Consider the following 26,192-nt stretch of genomic DNA (forward strand, 5'->3'; position numbering starts at 1 on the left):
TATAAGCAAAGACAAAATTATTGTAACAAAAAGGGGTGAAGTGAGATTTTACTTGGTTCTATGGGGACACATCCTGCACCCCACCATGGAAAAATCCAATATCCCTAGTAGGGGGACATTACCAAGACTAGGGGAAAATGTTTCCCAATAACACCAACACCTCTTCCATCTCTCAAGGGGATGATACCGGGTAGATATATGACACATGCCATTACATACTGATCAAAAATTTACAACCTTCAAAGTTGTGAAAAAAAATTTGCCTTTCATTTGGCCTTGCATTTCTTTGTATATACATTATTACATAGTATAATAGTATATGTATATACATAAGCATCCACATGCATTCGCATCTCCCACAAAAAAATTGCGCACCCACTTCCTGCATCCGCATCCGCATCCGCATCCACATCTACATCCAAATCGGTAACTTAGGATTTTACAAATATTGTATATCCAATGATCTAGTTGTGTGACTGTAGTTATATGCAATCCCAAAGCAAACGATGAGAACTAGCTTGAATCCTTACCAAAAGCCTACACATTGTTAACCCCCAAAATGTCTCTTCTTGAACCAACTGAGATATTTGTGTCCCATTGTTCCCCGTCCTCTTGTTATGGTGTTTCATCGCTATCCTCAGATTCACCAGCATACTGGCTGCCACTGCCCAAATGGGTACAAAGCTGCTTGTGACTCACTCCAAACCTAATCTTTCTAAATGCTATTTTTAATAAGTATTACTATTTTAAGATGCTAGCCTTATATATGACCTGATCTTGGCATTTTTACCATGTTACTTCCACATAAACATTGTTTATAGAAAAGACTAATGTAAATAATTATTATTATTTCCATTAGTTCCTGAGATTAAAATTTTTTAACTTCAGGAGTGCAATGCCATGAATTATAAGACATCTCACGCAAAACACTGTAAAGTACTGACCATTTAAAACACTGGATTTCAGGGGTCGTCATAATATTACATTGCTTGAACAATTATAATAATACATCATCATCTGACCATGTAAAGTGCTTGAACAGTTATCTGTAAACTTCAAAAGAATGAAATATACATCATCTGCACAGAATGCAAGACAACTTCTTTGCTCTGTGAGATTACCTTCTAGAAAGGTAAAAGCTTGTCAGATTACAATATACAGCTTCTCAACTTCATGGAGAATACATGATTACACAGGAATATATTAATACATTTTTCCAGATGCATATGTAATGTTTCCCAACAATTAAAAGGATGCAGGTAACCAGATACTTGCAACCTGGATTTAATGACAATATTGAATACACATTCATATAAAGGTTAGAATAGTTCTGATAAAGCTATCCTCATCACTCATGAATTGGCGATCCCACTATCACTATTTGCAAGGAACCAGCCATAAAATATTCACAGTTCATGTGAAATACTCCCTTAGATATCAGTGAAGTTTCCACTTCAAAATCATGTAGCATTGAGGTGCAATAACAAATTAGAAATTTTGACATCGTGCTGTTGAACGCACGTAAGTTAGACATCTGCAACCGCTGTGCAAAAATCACATGAAATGAAGAAACAGGGCAATCTATAAAATATGTCCTGTAGCTTCCACATATAGTGAAAAAAACAAAATGAAATGATACTTAAGAATAAACTTACCATCCTCGGAAGAAAACAATTTTGTTGTGCGAGTAATGAACAGTGGCAGTTTATTTATTCTCCATAATTTTTCAGAGTTCCACCAATCAATTTGCAGTGAATATCTAGCATACAAAAGCCAATAGAACTGGCATGTGTTGCAAAGACAGTTATTTTAGATAAAAATTTGGTCCCCTTCTGTCTCTTGGCATACCTTCATTATGCATGATACCACACAAAGGTCTCTGCATACAAACAAAATAATGGCCAAGACAATATATTAGTTGTGCTCACCACTTGGGCAAATTTAGAGGAAACTTGATAGAGAAGCTATTTGTCAATTTTTTAAAAGTAGCAAACAGACAAAAAGCCTTATGTTACGTGAAACTCACAAAGATCCAGATTTACTTTCCAAAATGGACTCAAACTAACCAATCAACACCTTAGCCTTGAACTAGTACAAATCTTGGTATAGTTTCATACATACACCACATTCTGGTTTAGTGAATCCTAATCTCAATCCACTCTCAAAATTGTTTAGGGTAGATAATGAATGGCTTGACTGACAGAGTTACCTGCTGGATAGATCATCATAACAACTGTATAGGATATCTCATATTATCTGATCTGTCATTAGAATAAACATTAAAATGAATTCCCTATCCATTACATAATATGGATACCTCAAAATAGAACATTGAATCAAGACCAGTAATAAGTAAAAAAGTACCTGAAGGAGCTATAGACAATTGCTAGTTGAAAAACTAAGATGGGTGGTAGATCCAATTTCTCATTCTGACACCAAAAATCAATTCGTCTACCCAGATGCAAATGTTCGTGATTTTGTGTTTTGAAGGAGACTATTCTTATGCTGCTGAGTTTCTAAAGAATAAACCAATAGACTACCATCTTGGGTTCCAACTAAGAAGCAATCCTCTGGGGTCACCAACAGTGACACAATGACTCTTCCCATTGTATCGTACCGCTTCAGAACTTCAAGTGAATGCATTGAACGTAATATAACCTGCCCTTTATCACCTGAACAAACTAAGAATTCACCACAACTGCTTAAATGCATACAATTGACACGGCCATTTGATTCAGAGCTTGCAAGAAGCTTCCCATTGATGGAATAAAGAAGAAGATTGAGATCATCATTAGAGTATAACACAAGTCGTCCATGTTGTGAGAGAACAATCTTGGACAATGTACTTCCATTTGGATGATGAATAGAACGTACGTACCTACCCTCCCGTAAGGTATGCAAAATGCAGCTTGAATCTTTGGATCCACTCACAACAAGATCGAGCTCAACAGAAACACCAACACAAGTGACAACATCATCATGTCCACAAAGAATATGGCAAGGCTTATCTGATATTACATGATCTTTTCGACGATCTTGAACCAATAGTGCATCTCGGGATTTCTTGTTGACACTTCTAGTGGATGGCAACACTTCCCATACCATAACTGTTGTGTCATGACTGCCAGTAACCACAATACTTCCATCTGTTGCAACTGTAATCAAACAAGATAAACACAAACATGTCAGCTGAACTTAAATGAAATTGCTCCTGTGAACTCAACTAGAAAATTATAAAGGCATACCAATAGGAAGCAAACACATGGAACTGATACCAGATTGAAAGTTACTTCAATAGATTACAGAGATTTTGGTTGCCTATGCCAAAGTTTCGCACACTCTGCTTGATAATATATTAAAAGGCAAAAAGTTTATAGGAAAAAAATTCCAGACAATCTCCAAAAAAAAAGAAGTGTGTAAGTACAGACTAGCTTGGCTAATGGTCATTTTTCAAATTATGGACTTCGGGAAAATGTGATTTCCAAATAACTTACATATCAAAACCTGTAATAAACGAGGACACGTCCCCACCCCTCAAACCCCCATTCTCATCCCTTGATAACAAAGCAAAATCAAGATGAAAAATAGTACAAGAGGTTCCTAGTGCATCAAAAAATCCTGGTAGCATTACATAGTGATTACAGAAAGTCATATCAATTATCATGTAGTAATAATATACAACATGGGATATTAAGGAAAAGAAAGACGACAAAGACAGATCATTGAGAAAATCTTCAGTTAATGGAAAATTGGAAATTGAACGTTGTTTGCCTTATCTCGTTGCCCAATTTAAACATAGGATTCTTAGTTTAAACTATTTTTTCATCCAATAATAGCTCATAGCTGTCTAGCTAAGATGACAATCATGTTCAGGGCCTGCATGCAATTATGTGGCAGAGATTCATGTGGCTTAATGGAAACATTATAGACTTTGGATTAGAATGAGTGAAGTCTATAAAGGAATTGCTGAAAAGTATAGAAAATCAAATACCTGAAACACATGTAACCAATTCTTTGTGTTGCCTTATGCTTTGAACAGTGCGTCCATCATTCAATGCTATAACTTTAAAACTGTTCTCCCAATGTCCACAACTCAGCAAAAAATTTGATGACCGAACATGTAGAGTGGCAAAACACTGTGATCCAAGCTCAAGGTTCTCAGCGAAAGGACTACATATTTTACGAGGAATAGTGAGATCTGAGCCAATACCAAAAAATGGCTCCTGCAAAGAAATAAAAAACATATTTCAATGAGTCAGTCAGGTTTGAAAAGACATGGACTGTTCCTTTTGAATTGCTTAAAATCTGTTCAGACTTGAGATAAATGTCTGTTAAAGCTTCTTGGGCATGCTAATACCTGTGATTCATAAATTATTAAGATTATGTTTTCACATAGATTCCATAGGAGAACTTATGCTTAAAACATTAAAAAGATCTAGACTCTAAAGTACCTGTGATGAAGAAAATGTGAAGTTGCCTCCAGCCTGTAATTGTGGTGTTAGCCACATTTTCACTGACATCATAAGCTCCTGGCTGACAAGTACAACACTTGAGTCTATCACACCAATAAATATTATTGCAGATGACTGTTGGAATGCTGCTGGAAGTACTGAAGTCAATGTAATAGAACCAGGTGCATAGTATAATGGGCGAGCAATGGGCATGGGTGGACCTCGCTTAGGATGCTTTTTCCGGAAAAGCTGGCTGGGTGTCTGTCCAAAATTTGCAATTTGGTCTTCAACTGCGGCCCGTTGTAATAAATCCTCCATAGCTTCCAGATCAACTGCACCTTCATAAGTTAAATGGTAGAACACATTGGCAGCCTGTGATTGAAGAATTAATTTACAAAGTCAAACATAAGCAATTAAAGAAAATAGAATATAGAAAGAAAAAGGATTTGAAATCAGTTACATCTCATAAATTGTCAAAATGAACTACCTCGATGGCTGGCTTGCCGCGTTGCTTGTAGCCAAATATTAGGTCAATCCAATTATGAAGATTCAGACTAACATATTCACTCTCAAGGGCCTCCCTGTTTTTCAATATGAATTCCTCAGGTGATTCCTGCATATTTTGAGCTCTTAAATTTCAGTAATAGTAATTTCTATTGCTTTGCATTCAATAGTATAGCAGATATTTGAGGTACTGAATTTTTTATCTGCAAATGAAACCCCTAGTTTACTATTTTGTAAAATAGTTAAAGATAAAAAAACAGTAGTCTGCTGAATGTTGGAACTAAAAGATTTCAAATGACACCTTATATTTTTAACAGAAATAATTACAGAGCAGTCTTATTAGAAAGCCAGATTTGAAAATCTTGATAAACTATGAACAGGATCAAGCAGTTCCTTGTCTTTGTAATCACAAAGTAACTGGAGGGAGCATTTACTATTGCAAGAAGGAATACAAGGTTTCCAAGGGAAATATGTGCATTTGGGTCTCTATCATCAGAAGCATTTCAGGAAGGCTCGGATATTACAGACTCTACATATGATCGTGAAATGTGAGTCATACAACATAGCAAGCATTTCCATGAAGGGAAAAATATTCAAGAACAATATATTCTCAGTACAAAATTAATATATGGTGAGAAAAGTGCAGACATGCATAGAGAACAAGATGTTCAGGTAAGGTGTAGTAATATACTAGCATTACTGAAATATAAAATTAGTCACAGTTTTGATGAATAAACACAGCTTTTGTAAAATTTGTAAGACTCCACCTCATTGCAAACTAATGTGACCTTAAACTCTAAATATATTTAGACTATGCAGGTTTAAGTCTAGACTATTTGGGTTTATATAAGTGGTTTTATGATGATTTTATTCAATTAAATTCTTGTGTGTTTTTTCTCTTCCTTGAAGTGCCTCGAAGAAAGCCTAATTTATTTGAGGAATCTTGAATTTTTTGGCATTTTGATTTAGTGCCTCTTATCTGATGTCATGATTATGTAGTGCACTTGTAAAATATTGTAATGATGTATTATTGTATAAATTAAAACTATATAAATGTAATTTAAAAAAAAATCTAATGTGATTTAGCCAATTGATCTAATTGTAACTATAGCCATTTGTGCATTTGTGAAGGAAAGCAAGTAGGCCTAAATGAAGGAGAAACTTCTATGTCAAGCAAAATATACCTTTGGGAAGTTAAAACCTCAAACATTTTGACTATAGGATAAATAGGGTGTATTTAGTTATGCTTGGAGGTGTTTGTGGGTTGTGTCAAGGGTTTTTAATTGAGAGTCGGAGTTCAAAAATCATAAATGGGCTTGAATTTCAGAATCAGCTTTCTTTGAGATTTTACAAAGTGTTGAGTGGTGCACTTGTAAAATATTGTAATGATGTATTATTGTATAAATTAAAACTATTTGAATGTAATTTTTAAATATATCATAAGTCTAATGTGATTTAGCCTATTGATCTAATTGTAACTATAGTCATTTGTGCAGGAAAGCAAGTAGGCCTAAATGAAGGAGAAACTTCTATATCAAGCAAACTATACCTTTGGGAAGTTAAAACCTCAACCATTTTGATTATGAGGTAAATAGGGTGTGTTTAGTTATGCTTGGAGGTGTTTGTGGGTTATGTGTCAAGGGATTTTAATTGAGAGTTGGAGTTCAAAAATCATAAATGGGCTTAATTTCGGAATCAGTCTTCTTAAGATTTTACAAAGTGTTGAGAGGTGCACTTGTAAAACATTGTAATGATGTATTATTGTATAAATTACAACTATATGAATGTAATTTAAAAAAAAATCTAATGTGATTTAGCCTATTGATCTAATTGTAACTATAGTCATTTGTGCAGGAAAGCAAATAGGCCTAAATGAAGGAGAAACTTCTATGTCAAGCAAAATATACCTTTGGGAAGTTAAAATCTCAACCATTTTAATTGTAAGGTAAATAGGTTGTGCTTAGTTATGCTTGGAGGTGTTTGTGGGTTATGTGTCAAGGAATTTTAATTTAGAGTTGGAGTTCAAAAATCATAAATGGGCTTGAATTTCGGAATCAGCCTTCTTTGAGATTTTACAAAGTGTTGAGAGATCAATTTCATGAATCTTTGTGCAAAAATAGGGCACTATAGTCAAGACCTATGGGAAGGGTCCTTGTTGAACATATAATATTGCCATTTGGTCATGATATGACCCTTCAAAAGCCCTTATTAATAAGGGTGATGAGTTTGGAAGTTGATATGAAGGTTGAAGGATGGATGGGGTGTATAGAGCCATGCTACCCTCTTAAATGAGGAAAGGATTTATGAATTGGAATACACCCCACACCTCCCATCCCAGCCTTGCAAGGTGAAAGTTCTATATATGGGGTTTGAGAAGAGAGGACGAGTTACCCACTTCTCTTTTGGAGAACTCTTGTTTGTGGAAATAGAACTGAATGTAGAGGAAGAAAAAAGAAAGATCTTGCATTTGGAGGTAGAGGTCAAGATAGTGCTCACAGAAAGATAATTCATTTCTTCCTTCGCATACTTGGTTTTGGTATAGATTTCTTGTTCATGAATTATAAGTTAACCGAGTGTTTAGAGAGGATGCTTGAAATATTAGTTGTTGTGACATGGAAAGTAAGGTCACCATTGATCATAATGGTGCATTATGCTTTTACTTGCTTGGGGGTTGGCTAGAACCTCAAAGGTCTCATGATGCCATCCGAATGGGAGGAGAGCAAGATTTGTTCATAGTTTTCCTCATGGTTCCAACATACAAGGCTTTATGATTGTTCAAGGAAATAGTTCGAGAGTTGCTTCATCATATTTCATTGTGAATTTTATTGTGTAATACAAGACCAAACCCCTCTAAAAAATTTCCAACAGTTACTTCAAATGATGAGAAGGTGATGTTTCATGTATGGTATTCAATAGCAAGATTTTGTTTTGCCTTCTGTGTTTTGATAATTATTCCATTAAGGATTATTTGATTGTTATGACTAATAGTTTCATATTTATTTCATGTTGTAAGGATCCAGAGTATAACTACAAATTAAGAGGGAAAGATTTATTTTCCCTCAGTTTAATTATATCCATTAAAAAACTTGGATTCCTCGTGCTCAACTAGCTACAGATCTTTTCGTTTATTTAAAAGCAATACTTATGCAAGCATGTAAGCATGAGTAGATGCAATTTCATTAAATGCTCTTTTGAATTATCTATTATGAGATCTCTTCTTGAATGTTCAATGGCCTAAAATTAGATTCTTATAAACAGCCGTAGAAATCTGTGAAAAGATTGTGCTCTTGAAAACATTAGTTTAATGATAGAGGACTTGTGTAAATACAAGTTGTGTTCTTCAAATTTGCAACTTCTATATAGGAATGTACTCAGCATGGATAAGCTGAAAGCATTCAATTGTTTCGGAGATCTGTAGAATATTAATCTTCATGTGTGCTCATTCCCTTATTTTATTATGATCAATGTGAACTAGTGTTATGTTCTGCCTGTATTGTCTGTATATTGTGAAAAGACTCATTTGACTTTAGAATTTATAGTAAAACCTCCTCCTAATCTCATAGAAGATGGAGCAGTGAAAAACAAGATTAGAAGGATCAACCAAAGCTAGAGAAGAACGATAACCAAGCATTTAAAAGGCCAGAAAGATATAACAATTATTTGAACATATCAATCATGATTTGATAAATAGATAAGGTGTAGAGTGGAAACACAGAGATATGCTAATCATACAAAACAACACAATTGAGATACGTATAAGGCAAAACATAGAATGTACCATTAATACCACAATACCAGTAGGCGAGGAAATGATTTCTTTATTAATACCAAAACAACACACGCACATTGACAATATTCCAAGTACTTATAGAAGGGACGGTTGGTTGGAAACTAACTGATGCACTCCCTGACCTCCTAACTACCCAAACCGACTAGCTATAACAAGTACTAAACATAATAGTTACTTTATTCCGACTACATCTATCCCCCCCCAAAAAGAAGTTGTCTTCGAGACAACTGTTGAACATGAAAACAAAAAAAAGAACTTTGGCTTCAAAAAGAAGGATGGGAGGACATCCCTGTGCTCAGAGCTCCCCACAACCGTTATAGATCCTATTTAGTTGTCTTTTGTTTTGTCTGAACATCCTATAGTACCCTTAAAGCATCCATCTTCTTGGCTTTTGATGTGGCGATCTTGCTCTCCAATTCAACTTTCTCTATTTCCTAGGGTTCCTCCATTGCAACTTTCTCGGCTTCCCATTGATGTTGAAGATTTTGCCTTTCCAGCCTCCATGCTTTAGCTAGGCTTTTTTTCTATTGAAATTCCAAGAAGGTTCCCTGAAAGGCAACTTCCATAGCTGCAAGAGTCTCCATGAGAGGCAATGAGTGTTCCTGTCCACTGGAAATGATAGAACTACTTGTCCACGTAATGGCTATGTCCTCCTCTGAATATCCACCCTGCTCTAATAGTTCCCAGTCTATATGGTGGCCAGTCTGCATAAATGCGGCCAATGCTTCTATTGCTGTTATGACAGCTTCCAGATTCCAAGACCTAGCCTGCTGCATGAGCTCTCTAGTAGGATGCTCCATGGCATGTAACTCGGTGAGAAACAACTCTGCCTTGGCTGCAAAAGAAGCCATGTCCAGAGGTTCCCCAACCTCACTTTGTATCTCTACTTGTTCCTCAACAACTGCCTGTAAAGGGGAAGACACCATGTCTTCTTCCTTAAGTAACCTTTCATCCTCCTCAAGGATTGTATCTACCATAGCCCCGACCGTCATACATTCTTGAGTGTGGATTTCCCTTTGTTGTTTATCCATTGCTCCTACTGGCTATACCATGAGAGCAATTGGATGTACTACTTCTGGGCCGAAAGGTGTTTGCAACCTCACTTTATGTGCACACATTGGCTTGCATCTCAAATCTATTACTTTAGTACGGGACTGTTGTTCCGGATAGATTAGTGGCGCCATCCTTGGAAGTAATATTCTGGAAGCCCCCCATGTTGGAATTTGTTGCCTGCTGCCTGCTCCTTCCTCGAGTCTTGCCTGATTTGGTTTGGAAATATTTGCTGTAGTAGTTCCCTCAGGTTCTATCATGTTATGGTAAATCTCTAGGGATTCTAATATTCCAGTTGGAAGTGGCCCCTCCGCAGGTGGTAAAAAAAAAAACTTCCCGTGGAGTCCCCTGCAGGTGACTTAGTCGGATTTCTACGTCATGTGAGTCTGAGGAAGATGAATTCGTATCGCTGCCCTCCTCTTCTAAACTCTCTTCCTCCTCTTCATCCATCCTCTTCGAGTGTCTCAATGACAACTGCCTGTTTCGGTTTCTTTTTATTTGGTTCGCCTCCATTTTGAGATCCTACACTCATGGTATCCATATAGAGCCAGTCTGTCAAAGCAGGCTTGTAGGGTTCCACCCCTTGGTATCAATGTCCCTTGGCGCTCATTGCTCACCTAAGTCCGTACTGCTTCTAAGAATAAGGCCACAGCATGATGGGGCATGTAAAAAGTTGTATTTCAACTCCAAAAATTCCCGAAGTTTGTCACAAAAATATTGAGCCCAGTTATACACCTGTCCTTTATACAGTCTATCCACTACAAGCAACATCCAAAGGGTAATGTCTGAAGTGCGGCTGTTGACTGTGAGCTTACTTTTCACCAAATCTACAATACATCACCATTCCTCATTTACAATGAAATTTTTCTTGAGACCCCTACTGTTCTTCAAAATTCCTTCCCATTCTAGACTTGTAAGATCTTTTCGGCACATTAGTTTCAACCACTTCTTGTCTTCTACTGTCAAGGGTTTTTTCCAGTTCCAGCCCTCTATTGGGAATTCCAAAAACCCTACTTATTTCTTCTGCTGAATAAGAAATTGTCACCTACTGCTGGAAATACTGCACTATAGATCTATGATATGATTTCTCATAACCTATGACTAAATTCCGTAGTATAGGTTCAAACTCTTTTAATTCAAAAATTGGCATGAAAATGATTTTGTCTACCTTTGTTGTGCACAATGCCTTCTTCAAAGGATGATCCTCTTCTACCTTCTCCCACTAGGTCCTGCACTCGATTCCCATCACACTTTTAAACGTATATTTTCAGCCGTGATTTTCTATGCCATTTCCCTTTTATTTTTGTCATCTTCCTTATCTTCTTTGCTTTCAGTACCCCAAGTTTCTTCTTTTTGGAATCAATAATGTTCCCTCTACTCGGATATTATTGGAATTGGTAGGTACGACTGTTTGTAATGCCTCCTGCCGTTGTATGGACTCCTCACATATGGATGAACTCTCCCGTATGTGATTCCGTACAAATGCTACTTCCACCTGTACAAGCTTTTCCTCTTGTATGGACGATGTCTTAGGTATTTCTTCTCTTTCCTTTGCTACGGATGCCTCCCGTACTTCCTCTATTGCCTGTTGTATGGAAGCATCATGTACTGATAATGCTCGTCTAAAAATGTCCTGCCGTACTTCTCCTTTTGCCTTTGGTACGAATGCCTGGCGTACTTCCTCTATTGCCTAGCGTACGGAAATCCCACATACTAGTGCCTGCCATACGGATGCCTGCCGTACGGATGTCTTCCATACCCCCTTCGCCTATATTCTCTTCTTCCTCTGTATGGTTAACCCCTTCATACCCTTCTGAAAATGTCTTCGTACAACCATGCTTTCCTCCTGTTGTACGGATGTCTATATGATTGTTCCCTCTTCTTCTAGTAGAGATGTACGGCTGGTGCTTCCTCCACTGCTATGTTAAGTATGGTAATAGTTTGTGGCTCAACCTCTTTATATTGACTATGTTTAACATTTTCCCCTCCGTCTCTTTTTGCTTTTTTGACTTGGTCCTTTTTTCCTTCCATACTTATAAAATAGTTGTTTGCCTGTTTGTTCCTTTCTTCATATGCTTTTAACTTAGACCCATTTACTAGGTGTCTGATAGGTTTATTATCTAGAGTAGATAACTTTATTGCCCCATTCTCCTTTATTTCTAATATTCAAAATGATCCTAACCATTGGACTTTAAATGTTCTTGGTTTTATTTAACTTTTTCCATTATACCTTAGTACCAATTGCCCTTGTTTAAAATTCATTTTCTTCAAATGTTTGTCATACCAAAATTTTCGCCTTTGTTGGGCCACCAATATACTCCATTGAGCAAGTGTCCTCCTTTCATCAAGTTTGAGTAAAGTATATAGTCTTTCCTTGATGCTCTCCCCATCACCCAATCTGTTTTGAATTGCCACCCATAGACTTGGTACTATATGTTCCATTGGCATCACGGTCTAATGTCCGTACATAAGATGAAAGGGAGTGTGTCCGTAGTGGCCTTATACATAGTCCTGTATGCCCAGACCACCGCCAAAATTTGTTCTTCCCAGTTCTGCCCTTCTACTCCATAAGTTTTTTATAGGATTCCTACTATTACTTTGTTAGTGGCCTTTACTTGGCCATTTGCCCTTGGATAATAAGGACTTGAGAAGGAATGAAAATTTTTATACTCACTTGTCATCATCTTGGTGTGATTCACAAAATGTACTCACCCGTCACTTGTCAGCTTAAGTGGAATCCTGAATCTCGTGACTATTTTCTCATACAGAAATCTGGCAGTGCTGAGAGTCGTGTGAAAGATCCCTGATGGATCTCTGCTGCAAATCTGCTGTAGATTTTTTTTTTTTTTTTGTTTTTTACTGTTTATTAATGTTTTCTTGTAGAACTAGACGGAAATGTAGAAGAGTTTGTTTGTCTTTTTGTTTTTGATGATTATTCCACATAGAAATGGGAAGTAGCAAATGGCAAGAAAAGAGTCTGAAAATAAATAACAATATGCAGTAAAGTCAGAGTTGATACAAATCGTACCAGGCAGATTTCTGAATTATAGAGCCAAATAAAAGATCCAGTACATTTCCTCTAACAATGACGCCACAACTGGCTGATGAAAACGGCTGATAAGATGCAAAAATCTGCTGCTGAGTAACCGAATTTTTTATGTATCCAAGTGCTGCAAATGACAGAGTACGGCTGCAAGTACGACTGCAAGAAATGACAGTGTACGGCTGCTAGAATTCACCTCCCATACGCCAAAGAACATGCCCAACAAAACAAACTGTAGGCCCAAGCCGAAGTGGCGTCTACCTTCCTCTTGAATACTGTTGAAACTACTGACAAACCAATACCCAATGCTGCTGAGGGTTACGTCCCAGCCAACAATTACCCTGGGGTTTTCGTCCCAGAATGCAAATCGCTCAAGCAGAGCAAATCTGAAAAGAAGTGTTTGAAAAATATGCATAATGATGAGAAATGGCGCCCATCTCCTTATAACCCCTTGCAAAGCAATTCGAACCCTAAAGTGACCCCCAATTGGCGTTGGCTATAAAAATGAATTAAATCTTATTTTAAAGTGACCATGTCACTAGAAAATGACCTTTTCCACCATAGTAATAAATCCGCTCACCGAATCGCCCTGAGACCAAAGAGGAAGATTTAGAGAATTTCAAGACCTTTCCACCGAGCTATCATAACATGGGATACGCATCCAGATGAGGCCAAAATTTCCTTATTACTCCAAAATGGCTATTAACTTAGCCTTATTTAAATATTAAACGCTAACTTAGGAAATATTAAAAATATAACCCAAATAGCCACAAACTGCCCAACTGACATCACAAACCATAAAATCATCCTGTCACTTGTCTGTGACTGAAGTCGGAAATCAAGGATCCACTAGCAGTCTCATCCCTAAAATCTAGGGATGCTCCTAAAATTTAGGAAACAAGCCCTATCCCTCTGAAACTGAACCCAAAGGGTCATCTCATGGAAACCCAGCCCTGGGCATGATCATACCTCCTAAAAAGTAGGAATGAACCCCATAAATGTAGGAACTGCCTCCTAAAAACAAGGAACGTCACCCAACTGATCAATACCCACCAGAAAACCAAGTCCCCAACACTGAATAATCATACTGGGTCTCTATCCAACCTTGTCAGCCTACAAGACCCCATAATAAGTTGACTCACATGTCTCTGTTGGACTGAGCTAGAGTGGGGACATGACATCGTGTTGTCTGAAAGGCCCATACTTCAACCAATTCCATTAGGTACTCTGTTGCCACCACTATGTACTTACACCGATGGCTTTTTCTTACCGGTAAGGGACCCACAAAGACCAGTCCCCACCGTTCGAATAATTCTTGAGGTTGAGATGGGAATAGTGGCATGAAGTCCCTTTGTAGCGGTTTGCCTGCCCTTTGACAAGTGTCGTAGCTCAATACCCATTCCCTCGCATCTGCATACAATGTCGGCCACCAGAGTCCTACCAAGAGTACCTTCCTTGCTATAGTATCTGGTCCCATGTGACCTCCAACCAGTCCTTCATGGGATTCTTTTAGAACTCATGGATTTTCTTCCTCCATCACACACCTCCTTAGTATTCCATCTAGTCCCATTTTGTACAATAACCCTTCAATTAGTTGAAATGTGCTACTTTTTAAAGCAATTTTCCTCCTCTCCATTGTAGGCATTACTCTTGGGAAGGTTGTTGTTGATAAGTACTATTCGATTTTTTCATACCATTGCGGTAACACTGCAATTTGAAATAAGTATGCATCTGGAAAGTCCTCACACACCCCACTGCTCGAGGCCTCTCCTGACTTGATCCTTGACAATTGATCAACAATCACATGAGTTTTTCCTGGCCGAACTATGATTTTAAATGTAAACTCTTGTAGTAGAAGTAGCCATACTTACTCTCCCTTGGATCACCGGTTTGTTTACTAAGTATATTAGTGCTTGTCGGTCAACAAAAAATGTAAAGGGTGTAGCTAATAACTAATGTCTAAATTTATGCACTGCATACACCATACCTAATGCTTCCCTCTCCATGGTACTGTAGTTACGCTCTGCTTTAGATAGAAGGCTGCTTGCAAAATATACAGAATGATCCAACCCTTCCTTCCCTGTTTGTGCCAAAGTGGCACCTATTGCATAATAGGATGGTCCACATGGACACGAAATTCTTTGTCCAAGTCAGGATATATTGGGATGTAGGCCCCAACTAATCTTTTCTTCAGTTCTTGGAAGGCATTTTCCTATTCTTCCTTCCACCCAAACTACTCTCCTTTCCTCATTAATTTCTCCAGTGGCATTGACACTTTGGCAAATCCTTTTATAAACCTTCTATAGTATCCTACATAGCCCAGGAATGATTTGACACTTGTTACATTTGATGGAGCTTCCATTTCCAAAATCACCTTGACCTTATCAAGATCTATCTACAATCCTTATTTGCACACAATATGCCCAAGAAGTCTCCCATGTGAAACCATGAACCTGCATTTTTCGGAATGAGGGCTAGTCTTTCTCTTCGCCATTTCTCCATGCATTCTCCAAGAATTTTTACGTGCTGCTCCTGCCCACTATAAACCAATCAGTCATCCAAGAAGGCTTTGAAATTTCCTACTGACATGCCATTGAAACTATGTAGTATGATCCTCTAGAATGTGGCTGGTGCATTGCATAGTCCAAAGGGCATCCTATTATAGGCATATACCCCATCTTCAACCACAAATGTAGTTTTTAGCTTATCTTCCTCCGCAATGCTAATCTAATTGTACCCTGAAAATCTGTCCATGAAGGAATACATCTCATGGCCAGCTACCTCCTCCAAAATACTATCAGTAAACAAAATGGAGAATGGGTCTTTTATTGTCACTGCACTCAAACCTCTGAAATCTACACATCCGAATTTGAGCGCCATCCTTCTTGAGTGATATGACTATAGGGGATACCCATTCACTTGTTTGTACTTTGAATATTATCCATTCTTCTAACATCTTTGTGATTTCTTCCCCGACCCTTTCTGCATAGTTTTTAATCATTCTATAAGGTCTTTTTCGTACTAGTCTTACTCTGAGTACTAATGGAATCCGATGGACACACAGTTTTGGGGTACTCCCTTCAAGTCTTTGTACATCCAAGACAAGACGTCCTTATACTCCAGGAAGATTCTAAGGGTTTTCGTCTTCAACACTGGGTCCCAATCATCTCCTATCCAGATTTCTTTAGGTTGAGCTGCTTCTCCCGAGTTTAAAGTCTAGAGTTTGGCCTCTTCGTATTCCACCTTTTTTTCAAATATGTGTGCAGGTGTCCTGTTGTGCGTTGTCACCCCTTCCTTATACTCTATGTACCCTTTCGGGTATTGTTCTTCCGACTCAGATTCCTATACTTCTAGCATATTACATTCCGCATGGAAAACTTCATAGTCTCCCATCTGCTAGTGAAATAATCCATTAAGGGAACTTGTGTCATCTTCTGATCATTCCCCTAATCTAAGTACTCCTTCCTCATCTAGTTCCATCCCTCCATAGTCTTCTCCTTTGGAGTTTGATGCCAAGTCCTGACTTACTGACTAGTTCTTGAGATCTATGATGTACTTTCTACCTTCAAACTCAATAGATAGAGTGTTCCATTTCCAGTTTTGGGTAGCTTTTGTTGCAACCAACCATCTTCTTCCTAATAAATCATTGTACCCCTTCTTCTCTAAGGTGATAAGCACAAAATCCATAAAAAAATGTTGCATAACGACTATGACTTTTTGTCCCATCAACATTCCTATACTCTTGATTCCATGTTGGTCAGCTCCCACTAGTTGAAATGTCGGTGACCAGAGTGTAGGTTTCCCTATTTCCTTCAATGTTTCTTCTGATAAGACATTTATGCTAGAACCTCCATCAACAATAGTATTTGAGAGCTTGCACCCTAGTATCTCCATCTCTACTACCACTGGTGTTCTCCCCATTCCTATGGTGAACAGGGTATTGTCTTTTGTCTGTACTTCTCCTTCCTTCTCTTTCTTTGAAGTTATCCCTTTCGGATTTGCCCCATGTGTTAATGCTACGTGCAATTGGGGTAATGTTTCTAATAAATCGCCTATTTTCACTGGGATAATAGTTTCTAGTACTTGCCACACAATATTCGTTACACCCCTACTAGTAGGCTTTTCCTGCTTTGTCTTTCCTTCCTCTTCGATGCTATCTTGAATGTCTTTCTTTGCTTCCTTAAATCTTTCGATCTCCATAGTAGCGTCTGGATAGGTTAATTTTTTGGCTTGCATCCTAGTGACCGCAAGAATTTTGCCTTCTAGATCTTTAATGTCTAGCATATTTAACCCCTTCTGTCTCGGGCAATTTGCATCCTCATGATTGCCTAGCCCACAACATTTACAAAGCATACCTCCATTTTGTCCGCCTCGGCTTTGACAATCTCATGCAAAATGTCCCCATTCATTGCATTGTCTACATTAGATCATCAACCTCCCCTTGGAATCATCCTGGAGTGGACGTTGTGGTGTGTTGTTATTGCTGTTGTTGTTGCTATTATTATTATTTCCTCTCCTGTTATTTTTGTATCCTCTTGGTGAGGCTTCTATATTCGTGTTCTTCAACGGAGTGGAGGGGGTGTAGATTGCTCCCCTTGGGTCAGGAATACTTGAGCGCTTCTTGTTTTTAAATTGTAGGGGCAATCTTTAATTGCGTGCCCCAGTACTTGATAAATCTCATAAAATGCTTTCTTCGGGCATGCTCCTTTTGTATGGCCTTCTTTTTCACAGTCTGTACACCAAAGTTCTCTCCCTTCTTTCTTTTTTTCTTTACTCCCTACCACTTCATCAATCGCCTCAGGTCTTTTCTCAAGGCTTGATTGGTTTTGGATTCTTCTTCGATCTCCTCCTAACTTTCACTTGCACTTCCATGCCTTCTTGCTTTGGAAGTTTTACTCTTGCTTTCTATGTCCATGGCACAAGTACATGCATGCCCAAAGGTCGATGGTGGGACTATCTTCATATTTTTCCTGAGGGACGGTGTTAATCCTTTAATGAAGCATTGTTTCTTTAGTCCATCTGCTGGCTTGTTGTCTAGTTTCCCTATCAGCTCTTTCATTCTTCTGCTGTAGGCTTTGACGGATTCACTCTTCCCTTCTCTTGTGTTATATATCTCTGTAACTATTTCATCATCATCCCTCAAGAGTTTGAATTCTTCCTCAAACGCTGTGCAGAACTAATTAAGGCATGTATATTGAAGGGACACTAGGAAACATCAATTAATGTAAAAGAACTGTATAATCAAGGAGGAATTAACTAATCTAATGCTTTATTACCAATGATGATTAGAGAGATATGCAGATAAGTGATCAGTAAACAAATGAAGCAAGAGATATAAATTGAGATTATAAGTATCTAAAAAATTCTACAAGCATACATCAGACAAGAGATATTAATACCCATGACTGATCAATAACTAGTCTTGATCATAGATAATCAAAATTATTAATAAGCGATTAAGGATAGCAGCAGTTAACAAGTTGTTCTTCCATCACAAATTGATAAACAAGGAACAGCATTAAGTGGTAGCGACCATTCAAATCAATGCCACCAATAATTAACAATATCGATTAAGACAACGATGCTAACCATCAATTAATTGATATTGGTTATGAAGAGGGACAATATAAAATTATGAAGGCAGTCAAATCAATAACAGACAATTGTTATGAGGAGACAACAGATATGTCTTTTGAAGGCATCACGTCCATTTGCATGTGTAAGAAGGCATTTAATCTCACTCCATCCTCAACTAATTAGGAAACTTATCCCTTCTTTCGGCTATTCTTGGATTTGTTCAATTGAATGATTGTCTTATCCGAATTATCAGTTGCATGCTTATAAAGAAAGATCAGAGACAGCACCTTGTTGCATAAATAAATCAATTATAGTAGACATAGCAGCATTATTCAGGATTGCACAAACTTATTGGCATATTAGACACAGCAAATATTGGTATAAGCGATAAGTTGGGTTGACTGCACGAATTGAAAGATTCTATTTTGATTGCTATAAGCAATTATTAAACAATATTATAGCATATCTCCCATCGTCAAATCAGACATAGCTATTAAAATCATTTTGCATATCCAAGTTAGCCATATCAGATATAGCAGATATCAAATTATTACACCAAGTGCAAATATATATAAAACTATAAGATCAATTCACTTAGCATATATCCAGTTGTTCAATCAGAGATACCAATGATATAATAAAGAATACTATCCTATGATTATATAATATACATATATATTGTTCTTGAAATAAAATTGTCATTATCAGTATCTTCCAAATTACATAAGAGATATCATACATCAAAATTCACAGAAACAATAGAGAAATGAAGTTAGCTGTCCTGAATTCCCAATTTATCCTATAAGGGGTCATACCATAAGTTCACTAACATATGTAGGCTCAACATACAAGGAACATAGTACAATCACAAAATGGCATGAATGAAGCATATACCATATGCAACAACAACTCAATGGGACACACAAACATAAGTTTTATATTTGCAACCAGCAACATTTCACAGCTGGACTAATTATTTGCATGATTAATGCAACGCACTAAAAAAAAGAGATAGGTGACATATTTGTATGTTTTATTCTCAGATCTTGTTTTGTCATTGCTTACCTAGATTATTAAAGTTCTTATTTTCATATCTATATATTGGTCATTGTGACTAATAATATTAAATTTGGTGTTCATGTTTCATCACAAATGAATAGGACTGAGATATTTTAATTCTTTATCTTTCAAATTCACAATTTTTACGAATATCTTAGAACATATTTGCATAGAGACACATTTGCAACCCCATGGCACACATCTCGGGGACCAAGACATGTCTCTAGTATCAAAGAATTTTCCTGAGACATCTCCAATTGCAGGAGACTTTCAACCAGAGTCTCTCAAAGACTCATTGTATCGCACACAAAAGGCACTGACTCCCACAAAAACAAACAGAAATCCCTAAAAATTAAAAGTCGAATGCACCGAGAACCTAGAAAATAGACACACCACAAAAGGGAAAACAGGGGCTAATGCAGGGCAGAAGTCAATGCAATCCAATAAGACCACAAGTATTAGCCATTTGGTTATTTGCATTTCGACGCAGAACTCTAAGAAAAAATAAATAATATAATCTATGTTCTTTTTCTTGTTCGTTGAATTCCTTTATGTAGGCTTTGCAATATACACGGTAAGGGTTAATTGTATTATGGGTCCTTCAAAATCAAGTATTTTTCTATGATATAAAATTTCTTTCTTCATTCTTGTATGTCTTTATTCATATTCTCATATATATAATCTATATTCAGATTCTCATATATAATGTCCCATAGAATAGCAAAAGAATTTGCAGTGTTGAATGAATCAACTTGTTGGTTTGACCATTGCCTTCAATTTCCCAACACACTTTGGCTTTATTCATTTTTTGTTTTACAAATATACACCTATTTTCAGAATATCTATAAATTATTAAATTATATTAAAAAAATTGGCATCTCCAAGTACTCCTGTCTCCTATTTTGAAAAATAGTCATAATTGTACCATTACCAATCTCTGGAGTCTCCAATTACTCCTGTCTCAGTGCAACCTTGCTTTAGAATATTTAATGATGTTGAATTTGACATACACAAAAAGGTATATAAGCTTAAATTGTCGCCTGCTATCTCCATCCTAGTAACTATATGCTGTGTAGTCAATTAGCCAATCTCTACTATTTAATATCATAAAAGGAAATACAAATGTGTTTTAGGAAACAAAACTGTACTTATACCTATTTGTTAGCTAGTTTACACACAAAACAGAATTGTGGCTGAAGTTCTATAGTTCCATGTATAAAATCCTAGCATTCTGCATCTAATATTAGGAAATGACAAGAGCTCAGGTACCAAAAAGGAAGATTGATCTATTAGTTGCTCCTTTGGCATCAGAAGATGGTACATCTATTTTTGAACCTTCTCCAAGACATCCATGATAGATTCTACACAATTATGCACTCGAAGGTTATATTTTTTTGTTTTCCAAATACAATAAAGACTCTTGATGTTTGGATAGAAAAAGCTCTCACCTTAAACTACTGCACTTTAACACATGATCAACAAGATCTGTATACTTGTCAGTGTATCTATGTATATATATACATAAATATATATATGTGTGTGTGTGTGTGTGTGTGTGTGAGTGTATGTAAATGGATATGTATATGTGTGTGTGCTGTGTACACACACACATGATTCTGTTATACCCTTTTATAATGATGGCAAAAGAAGAGGATCCTTAATTGTGAATTCAGTTTAAGGGTTTGCTTATGCTCGCACTAAAAAGTATGACTTATAATTTATCCAAAACAAAAGCTTGTAATGGAGATGTTTGCATACAATAGAAGTACATATAACCAGTACCTACCTTTGCCCAAGGAGGCAGCGAAACATCCCCAAGAAGTTCACCATCCTGCTTTATTCCAAGGTGGTACTCATTGGAATTAATCAGAAATTCTGGCATATAGAAAAACTCTGGCACCAACTCCTTCACATCACTAGTGTTGGACAAGCAATTTGCATATGTAGCTGCTATACTATGAAAAAGTCGATCCGCATGATCAAATTTACCTCCCTGACAAGAATAAAATATTCAAGAAGATAACAATCAACTAGATTTATCAGAAAATGTCTAATTACATAAAAAGTTACACCAACCCAAATGAGAGGAAAAACTCTGTTCATGTTGTTTCTCCAAAATTTTATTACAGAACACCAAAGAGAAAGTGTCTTAAGCTTATCTGTTCCTGAAATCATTCATAAGTTTTGTTTAATTTTAAACATCTTATGAATATGCTCTTGTATTTAACATAGTAAAAGAGTGCACCCAAGGGAGGTTGTCACATGCTAAGCTATTTTTCAGTAGCCTAAGTAAAGGAGAAACAACAGAATCTTACACATCATTGAATAAGTTTTCAAATTTTGCAAGTCAATGGTAGATTAAGTTCATAATAATGATCAGATTCTACCACGTTTGTAATGATGGATTAGACAAAGAAACATTAATCTTTTATATTATGATACCTGCAAATTACGATGAAGTGTTGTAAAGGGCTCCAGTCTCAGTAGATAATAGAGTACACTTCCCAAACTTGAGTAATGAGAACCATAATAAAAGCTGACAAAAATAAATCAATTAGTGTAGCTATGTTTTTACAGAAAGAGAAAAAACATGTTAGGGTAGGGTGAGGTGTGAAGAATGCCTTACCTAGGAATATCGGGATCAAAAAAATTCTGGTACCGTTCTTCAAAGACCTGTGGAATGCATTTTTACAAACGAACTAGAAATTTACTTTCAAAGTGAATTACACAGATTAACTTACATAAATAGCACCATTTATTAAAATAAACACACCTACAAGTATGACAACTTGAGGCTTTGAATTTGTGTTTACCTGGAACCGTTTTGTGTCCAAAGCACCAACAGGTTTAGAAAGGTCACGAAATGTTGTTGATTTGTTGAAATCGAGATCCTGAGAAGTGTAATCAGCCAAGATCCATGGGAAAACAGGATATTGTGTTAGATCGTTATAAGATCTCCCTGCGAGAGTGTTAAGAACCATTAAATATTCAAAATTGCTTATTTCTCGCCTTCGCCAGACGTCCCTTGCCCTTTCTGCCATTTCAATTGCTAATCGTTTATCAATAAAATGAATAATCTCATCTCTGCCTCTTGAACTTGATTTTGGATAAGATATCTCATTCCTCAAAGAAACAATCAGTTTCCCTGCATCTTTTGCATGCTCTTGTGAAGCCAAATTTAAGAAAACGGGAGAAATTGAATGACTGAAGAAGATTTCAATCGCTGTATATTGCAGTAAATAACGAGTTGAATGAACAGCCTTAACCTGCAATAACTTCAAGAATTGTTAGGGAAGTTTTTTTTAGCATAAAGCATTTATTATAATTGAAATATCTAACGAAACTACCTTACTGAGATCCCATCGCCTATGCCGCTTAACATCCTTTGGCTTCCCTGAGAAAGCCTTTTGTTGAACAGGATCAAGTCTCTCCATCGGATTCCCCTTTTCTCCCTCTCCATTGGCATGGATCTTATAGGTTTTTTGTTTCGAAGCTCTTTCCAAATGGTATGATTCAGCACTTTCAGGATAATTTAAACCACCTTGACTGTTAAAAACATGCGATCCTCCTGTTCCCTCCACCACAAACTCAACATAGAAATGAAGAGAACATTTCATAACATCTAAGTGCCCTGCCATTTTCCTCTTCGGTGTAATAACAACACAAGAAACTGAAAGAAGCACCTGCAAAGACAATATTCTTAATTTTGGAAACTGCAGGATCCTACCACACACACTTCAATTTTTGCTTCTAAAACATGTGCATATATATAAAGTTCAATACTATACCTCATTCTCTCCTGCATTTGACAATTTTCCCGTCTGTTCCTGCTTGTTGTTTGAAATGTCATCATCTACTTTCTTGTCATTGTGATCAAAACATTCAGTACCTAGATCTAATGCAGGGCTGACTTCACTGGGAGCTGGAGCAGGATTCAAGGGTTCATCTTCTTCATTTTCTGGAACATCAGAAGCTTCCTCCTCACTGATTCCTCGCAAACCCTTCAGGAGGAAACTTTTGATTTCACCTATTACATTATTCTCCATGCCAGGATTCAAGTTATCAACATGTTGACCAGTATCAGAATCATCATGCACAAGTGTAGATGGAGGATGGCACAGTTGTTCATCAAAAAGATAGTTTCTTTTAAGTTTCATCCTTCGTCTGTATGGATCTTCAGTTTTATCAAGTTTCCACCGTGTCACTTTATTGTTTGGGAAAGGTGTGGCTGACCAAGGCCCTCTTTCATCAGTCAGATCCCTAAACATATGGCACCATTTCTCCTGCATAATAAGAAAAAAGTGAGAAACAGATTTTATTTCAACAAGTAAACTAGATGCTATTATCCTACCATTTAGTAGACTTTAGTGAACCATTATGTCCTTACAGATTAGGAATCTAAAACTAAAACTATCAGCCAAAATCTTATGTGATATCCACTTAAAACACGCAATGATGTAATTGATATAAAAAACATTGTATTTGAAGGGTTTGACAAACCGTGACAACATGAAAACAATATGAGTATACATCTTGATTAGGAAGGTAATATCACACTGCTGACCCACTCAGAGCTCTGGTACGCAGAAAAAGAAAGAAAGCCCAGGATAGATAGAAACAAGTAAAAGGGAGATACATTCAAGAAACCTCTACATGGAAACTATGCCAGCAACCCTACAAAACATATCTTACAGATATAGATTGTTGATCTTCATCATAAGAAAGCCGTGCTGCAGCTCTACGATTTCCATCACTTGAACAAATCACACCCATGTTACTTAACAACTCATCCTCCAGCTGTTTCTTCTGCAAGCTTTCCAAACTAGACAACTCTTCTACCTCCATGCCAAGTTCTTGCACTTGCTTTAAGCGCTCTGATATGCAGGATTTTATATAGTTTATTTCCTCTCTCACCTGTAACAATTTATTTAGAAAATGTTAATAGATTTTTAAATAGGACAGATTAAAAAACGTTAAGTATGGAAAACACCATGGCATTGGTGTTTCTTCATGCAATTGACTTCAAATGCTATGGTCAGAAACAAATAAATATACTGCACATGTATACATTTATGTTTCCAACAAAATTCAAATGTTAATAGGATCACAACAATGGGATTCTCTCAATATACCGCTGCAACAACTCTATCTCTCTGCAGTAAACTGTTAACAGACCCAGTCTCATTCAGTATGCTGCTTGGATCCTCTGAGCTATCTCTATCAGCAATACTCGTGGCTAGCATGCTCTTACCGTGCCTTACACTTTCTCGTACCAATTGAGAGATCACATGAAAACGGGCTCCATCATCAAGGCTCCCAACTTGTGCTCTTGCATCAAGCAATGACCTGCTCATGAAAAAACATCAAGCTCCAGTTACAGTTGGGTTTCATAGGAATAACTCTAAAAGGGAATCGAAATTAAACTCAAAAAAGGTATACAAATAATTAAAACCCAATTTAACAGTTAATAAAACTACAAATGGAGAAAATTTGAATAAAGGGAAATGGAAATACCAAATAAAAAGCTGAAGCCTGTTTTTTATCTGCTCATTGTCATTTAATAAGAGACGTGGAAGAAGTGATACAAATTGTTGAGCACAACGAGATGCTCCTCCCAGATCAGCTTTGTAAACGTACAGTAACACCAATCGGAAAAGAATTCTTGGCCATTTTTCTCCTCGCAGTCGGATAGCTTTGTCAGCAACCTTACTTGTGTTAATGCTCACCACTCCAGCAAGTCCTCCTGATACAACTGCAGCAGCCATTTCAGCAGCTGGTATGTTAAGAGATTCTACTAAACCACGTGCTCTTTGACCCAAAGATGGACCCATCATTGTCTCTATGAATCTCTTGCTTGGACCTATTCCATTCATCTCACTTATAAGTGTCCAAACCTTGTCATATAAGTGCCAACAATGGCCCTCCGAGGCAATTTCTTGATTAGAAGAATATTGCCAACCTCTCAACTGGTTCATTGATGAGGACCTTTTAACAACTCTGGCAAAAAACATGATTTCAGAAATCAAAGCCTGTTAAATCAGTTTTAAACAAATAGCGTGCATGGTTATTAAGGCAACATCTTTCGAAACATTTCCTGATTTTAAGATTATATAACATGTCAATAGCATATGAAAGATTTGAACAGTGCTACAATTCCACTAGTTTGTCAATTTATTATAATACTAAGTTACTAGATTCTCTCCTGGACCAAGGAATTCCTGGTTCAATTCTCTCAAAAGTCTGGTCCTTGTCAAATTCTGTCAAAAGTCTGCCACAGAGACTGAGTTTCGTTGGGAATTCTCTCAAAGGAACCCTAGCAAAATCCAGACGACTTTTGAAAGACTACAGATTCCAGAATAGGAATGTGGATAGAATTTCAAAGAATTTGGTCAAAAAACACCTTTTTGTTTACTATTCCAAAAAGTAGTTATTTGCCAAAATAGACTCAGAATTAGACACAAGGACATGATTCAACTAAAATTACTTATCATATTTAATTTGAATTGAATGCTACTTGAGAAGAATCAAGATGTATAAAAGTGTCACACATCTATTATAGAATGTATGTTGTGCATATAGGCTAACATGTATAGAAAACTATGGATTGAACAAAATTTAAAGAGATCTTTACTGTGATTAAATCTGGATCCAAAGCCTGCTTTCTTGGCTTCATTCTGTCTGATCCAAAGCTTCTATCTTTGAATCATTGAGTATGACA

At 36.9% G+C, this 26,192-nt stretch overlaps 1 protein-coding gene across 3 annotated transcripts in view; it reads right to left on the bottom strand.

Annotated features, from left to right (window-relative positions):
- Nucleotides 1–960: 960 nt before the first annotated feature.
- The window catches only part of LOC149567066 (binding protein), a 278,549-nt gene continuing 253,317 nt past the window's right edge, over nt 961–26,192 (bottom strand). For 2 of the 3 annotated variants that reach the window (XM_089820294.1, XM_089820296.1), the window contains 16 exons: nt 24,989–25,471; nt 24,607–24,820; nt 24,167–24,388; nt 23,263–23,757; nt 22,822–23,157; nt 22,288–22,740; nt 22,101–22,147; nt 21,917–22,010; nt 21,261–21,467; nt 4,939–5,064; nt 4,452–4,823; nt 3,992–4,223; nt 2,365–3,155; nt 2,210–2,261; nt 1,656–1,879; nt 961–1,543 (listed from right to left, as the gene is read on the bottom strand). In XM_089820294.1, coding sequence (XP_089676420.1) covers nt 2,452–3,155; nt 3,992–4,223; nt 4,452–4,823; nt 4,939–5,064; nt 21,261–21,467; nt 21,917–22,010; nt 22,101–22,147; nt 22,288–22,740; nt 22,822–23,157; nt 23,263–23,757; nt 24,167–24,388; nt 24,607–24,820; nt 24,989–25,471 — 3,985 coding nt within the window. In that variant the 3' untranslated portion in view covers nt 961–1,543; nt 1,656–1,879; nt 2,210–2,261; nt 2,365–2,451. The remainder of the gene's footprint in view (nt 1,544–1,655; nt 1,880–2,209; nt 2,262–2,364; nt 3,156–3,991; nt 4,224–4,451; nt 4,824–4,938; nt 5,065–21,260; nt 21,468–21,916; nt 22,011–22,100; nt 22,148–22,287; nt 22,741–22,821; nt 23,158–23,262; nt 23,758–24,166; nt 24,389–24,606; nt 24,821–24,988; nt 25,472–26,192) is intronic. The other variant, XM_089820295.1, reaches the window with a different exon arrangement.

The sequence above is a fragment of the Cupressus sempervirens genome, chromosome 3 (assembly GCF_028749045.1).
Source record: "Cupressus sempervirens isolate cs-2001-9-10 chromosome 3, ASM2874904v1, whole genome shotgun sequence".
Lineage (NCBI taxonomy): Eukaryota > Viridiplantae > Streptophyta > Pinopsida > Cupressales > Cupressaceae > Cupressus > Cupressus sempervirens.